This window comes from Melitaea cinxia, chromosome 13, assembly GCF_905220565.1.
Source record: "Melitaea cinxia chromosome 13, ilMelCinx1.1, whole genome shotgun sequence".
NCBI lineage: Eukaryota > Metazoa > Arthropoda > Insecta > Lepidoptera > Nymphalidae > Melitaea > Melitaea cinxia.
Window position 1 is genome coordinate 12,188,256 of NC_059406.1, and position 5,173 is coordinate 12,193,428.

Consider the following 5,173-nt stretch of genomic DNA (forward strand, 5'->3'; position numbering starts at 1 on the left):
AATGATACCATAAAATGTTATTTCTTGAATTCGACGTGACATTAACGATCGACCATATAATTTCTATTTAAATACGGAAGTCTCTAGATTCAATTAATAGTTCTAAATATTAAAATGTCAATAAAGTTTATCTATTTATGGCTTATTAGATATATTAGTTATGTTGTTTATATAGCATCAATAAATTAAATGTAAGTCGTATACTTATAAGAAATATTTGCATTAGTAAGTATTACTTGGTTACTCAAGCTTTAAGTTTAAAATATTTGAAAAAGGTTTTAAGGAACCGTGACCGCTGAGCAAGCGGTAAAAAACGTGGAGGCAGATGTTTATTTCCACTCGAATTCCCCTTCAAGCAGGGCTCGTTATCGTCAACATTGTTATTAATAAGCCGTAACCTGATTATCTCTTATTCGGCACACTCACCGACCGTCGTAAGAATAAAAACAATTGTACTTTTCCTCAATGAGTTTATTGCGCCAGAACAATAAATGAAGCTGATCATTATAACGCTTACTTTCAACATCGATTACAAATATTCTACACGATACCATATCGTATGCAGCCGAGTCCATTAATATTTATAACATTCGAGTCTATTGCACTTCGCTTCACAAACGCCAACTTAATACCCAAGCGGTAGTATCCCTATCAACTTACAGTTCGTGGGATCGATAATTACGATATATTTTTCTAAATATCACAAGAAAATACAAAACGAAATATGATAGAATTAACACAATTAAAATTATTAACAATTAAATATACAGAGTCTGTGCGCCACGGGCTTCAGAGAGTGAGGTATCACCAGGTTGCGCGGGGGTTGTACGGGTTGCGTCATGACACCGGAACATGGTGCTGGTACAGCTGGTCCTGGCGCTCGCAGAGTGACGTCATCTTTTTGTAGGATTCAGAGGTCTCGCGAAAAAGCAGCTTAGCGTCCTCGCGTGGACGCGCGTGCGCCGCGTCCAGCCTCCCAGGCGATATCACTGGAGGAGACGACGCCGACAAAGGTGAAAGCGACTCCCTGGCTGTATGAGCTCCTGCAGGAGCTCCGTACAAACCTCCAGGCTGAGGAGTTCTATTTCCCATCAGAAATGGTGTTGGGAAAAATCCTCGGTCGCTCAGCTGTGGGAATAATCCTGCTTGCAATGCAGTTAAATTTCTACTATAAAACTTCATTGTTTCAGTCACATACGTAGGAAGCTGGGATGATTCCTCGCCACCATATCTTAGACTTTCGAGGGTTGATGCGAGGCCTTTTATGTCAGCATATAATTTGTTTAAAAGCTCCGCATTTACTTCGAACGCAGGTTTTGAATCATGAGCTGGTGAACTCGTTGATAACAAACGTCGGTGAAGGTCTACGTTTGAGCTGTGTCTGTCTCGACTCCGACGTGATGGAAACGCAGCATCACAACCGTTGACGTCACATGGGTGAAGCAATTTCAAGTGATCGTTCCTGTAGTGTATGCGCAGCGTGAAGTGGTTTGGAAATATTTTTCCGCAAGCAGTACACCGATCTGGATTCTCGTCATCGATGGGTATTTCGAGATCATTAATATCGAGCCGTTCATCCGTCCTATCGCTGCTCGCAGACGGTGAACGTGCTCGCGCCAGTCGCTCCTCGATCGTGTGTAAGTCGCTTCCGCTGTCGCTCGGAGTATAGAGATCGGATCTTAGTCTTAATCCTTCACGAACAACACTAGGTGCACTTGATTCGTCATCAGACTCACTTTCAGCCTTAACTCTTGTTACCGATTCCGTGTCCACAGTCTGCTCTTCACCGTTCTGAAATGGCTCCCATTTTTCAGGCTTTTGTTTTTTGAGAGATAATGGCTCCTCATCTGCTCGACTAGAACTAGGAGTCGACAAGTTTCTAAAAATATCACTATTGTACTCCTCATCGGATACACTGTATTCATTATTTTGAGAACACCTTGTTGGATTTTCACTTTTTCTTTTACGTTTATTAGGAACTAATGACATTTTCTCATCGACAGCGGTGGGATCAGTTCGAATACTAATTTCCGTTTGCACAGTCGTGTATTTTTCGTCCTCTTTCTTTTTGTTTACACTCAAATCCTCTGGTTCATCAGAATAATTTGACCTTTCTACTTCATTATTCTCTGCCTGAACTTTAGGCTTTTCTTTGTCTTCATCGTCAGAAATTTCTTCATTATTTTCACTAAAACTGATTGATTCTTCATCGTGAACATTAGGTTTAACAAGATCCATAGCATGTCGAGGGTCCTCAGGTGTTGGAATTTTCCTGTATAATTTTTCGATTTCCTTAAAATTGCGGAGATCATCGAGAGGAACTCGAGGAGGTAGGTGAGTAGGTCCAGGTGCTGCAAGTGGAGGCGGAAGACGTCCTGCGAATTCAGGCGGAAGAAGTGCAGGCGGTGGCAGTGGCAACCGAGCCAATGCCGGTAGTAGAGGGAACGGTTGCGCAGACCTGCCGTCATGTGCAGAAATCTTACGTCTCACGTGAGGAGAATGTAACTTAGGATTTGGATTAGCGCTGTGTCGATTCCGCGAACGCCGCGAACTAAACATCATAGTACACCCCTCCACTGTACACTTATGCATCTCTCTCAAGTGCACTGCCGAAAAATGTATTTTTAGCGCTCCTTTATCGCAAAAAGTTTTTAAGCAAACATTGCACTGCACTCTTTTCTTTCCCGTAGCAGGGTTGACGAATTGAACTCCCAGACCGAGAGGCCAAGGCGCAGGTGGCGGGTCACGACGCTCCGGCGGATACTCGGGGGACCGCCGATCTTCTCCTTTTTCTTCATCCCGGCCGCTGAAACTCGCGCCTAATTTTCTAAAGTCGAATTGAGGCGAAGGCTGGCTGACACGAGGCATCATAAAGTAGTCCAAACCAGCGGGCAAGCCGGGTACCGCACCGAACTCCTTGCCCTCCATCACGTCACTGTCATAATATAGCGCGTAATACGAAGCGGGTGGCGCGCGACGCGGCCGCTTTGCGACTGAGGACGTGCGACACAGGTGACCGCGCGGGCGGCGCGCGACAAAGGCCGGCGGCCGGGCGGGGGAACGTCGCGGGGCCGGTCGGTGGGGGTGCGAGGGGGACAGGTGGGAGGAGCGAGTGCTGGGCGGAGCGGATCGATGCGCAGTGGGGACAAGCGACACTCGCTCTCGGAGCGACCACTGTAAACACGAGAGACGTAAAGCATCACATAACGTTACGTAACAACACACCGCACTCGGTAAGTGCATACGACTGCGTCTCTCGCGTGCATCGTACACTACGCCTCGTTATACACAGATATGCTTCGAACGAATTGAGCCTATCCACGGTATTAAGTGGTTAGTTCTGTCGCAATACTCCTAATGTCAGTTTACATAAAGCTAAATTCTAACAAATTAAACGATCTTTTCGGCAATTTTATTCTAATGAAATTAGGAACATTGACATAGTATATGTTCCTAATCCTCCACAGATACCTAGTACACTGACTTGACATGAAGATTACCTATTCTTATACTAACTAATAGTATTATTCCAGTAAGGATTAAGGTTAACAGCCAGCCAAGTGTACCTAGGTATAAATCGTTCGTCTGACGCAGAGATTATTGCAAATCTCTGCACTAGATATAAATCACCCGCTTGAATTCCTCTCAAAATGTATCTGTAACATAAATAACATAACAAAGAACAGTTTGGATACCGTATTTTAATAATTTAATGTGATAGACCTTAAAGTAAACAAAAACATTTACCTAAGTGCAGGTAAGCTTCGCTTTTTCATTAACCTAAAATATGTAGAGATTGCTACGTCAGTCCACATAGTCATTGTTTATATTTGAAAAAAAAATGTGGTTGGAGTTATATTAATATATAGTATTAATTTAAGTATCTAATTCTAAGAACATATTAGCATTTTAATTTAACACTGAAATGTTTCTTAACACTAAAACATCTAAAGTTTTTTTATTTAATTGTGAACTTAAAACCGAATAGGCTCAATCGATAAAAAGCGGATCGACACCAGACGGTCGCGGTTCAAATCCTGTCGGCGACAATGAGTTGTTTCTGTTGGCCCTCATTTTTTCTTTATTAATAAACTTCGGTCACGGTAAATAAAAAACGTCTATAATTACATTATAGAACGTGTAAGTAAATCCGACAACACGCAATAACACAGGATGAAGGATTAGAATCAGACAGCATTCCTTCATAGGAGAGCAAAATTAAGTATGTCCAGTACAATACCAGTAACATCGATGGTAGGTGATATCTAAGTTTTTGTTGATAATAATAATTAAGTATCATTAGAGGCCAAGCTAACTAACCCTAATAATAAATACTACCTACCGTTTCATTCTGCTACGTATTTATTCATTTATTGTTTTTCGGAATTAGAAAACGTAGACCACAATTAAGGGATCTTCATTCGTCTCAGTTTATGATTATTTTATTTGACATTTAATGTCGCTATATGAATTAATCAAACCCTTTTTGTATGTAGAAAATAAACAAAAACCTTATCGTCCATAATCTCAATAAAAAATCAATTTACATCACTGATGGAGATGCCAACAAAAACGTTCCCTTGTTCGAGTTACTCGTAATTACAAAAATCTTGCACTGCGTGTAGATATAATCTACAACTAATTATAAATTACCTACAAGTAAGATGATAATTATTGAGGTAAATTACATATTTCAATGAAATAGCCCAATTACTTCATACGAACGCGTAAAATACACAAACATTTAGTTATTCGTTTTTAATTAAAAAGTAACATTCTTAAGTACAATTTAATAAGAGATTTTTTTTTTCTTTTTAATCAAATATCATATAAAGAAGATCTTTACTGAATATATTCTATAGGCTTCTACCTATGTAATACATTTTATATTTTAAAATATTTTATTTTTATCCGTAAATGCGAGCAGCATTTGCAACAGCGTTATTCATAATTTAAGAAATGTAGTCGATACAAGCAGCGCCATCTCTCATCATTTCTACAAACTAAAAACAAAAATTGTTACGTTCTGATGTTTTAGTTAATTTTGGCTTACTTATCATTTTTATAATAAAGATAATATATATATATTTTTTTTAATTACATGTATATTCGAGTTCTATAGTAAAATAATTAAAAAAAAAGTAATAAATTAAATATATAGAGAAATTAGTTG

General features: G+C 39.7%; 1 protein-coding gene across 1 annotated transcript; it reads right to left on the reverse strand.

The window, feature by feature from the left end:
- Positions 1 to 456: 456 nt before the first annotated feature.
- Positions 457 to 2,989, reverse strand: LOC123658827 (protein disconnected-like). Its single transcript, XM_045594124.1, has one exon. It carries the CDS (start codon positions 2,926 to 2,928, stop codon positions 838 to 840), a length of 2,091 nt encoding a protein of 696 aa, XP_045450080.1. The 5' UTR covers positions 2,929 to 2,989; the 3' UTR covers positions 457 to 837.
- Positions 2,990 to 5,173: the final 2,184 nt, after the last annotated feature.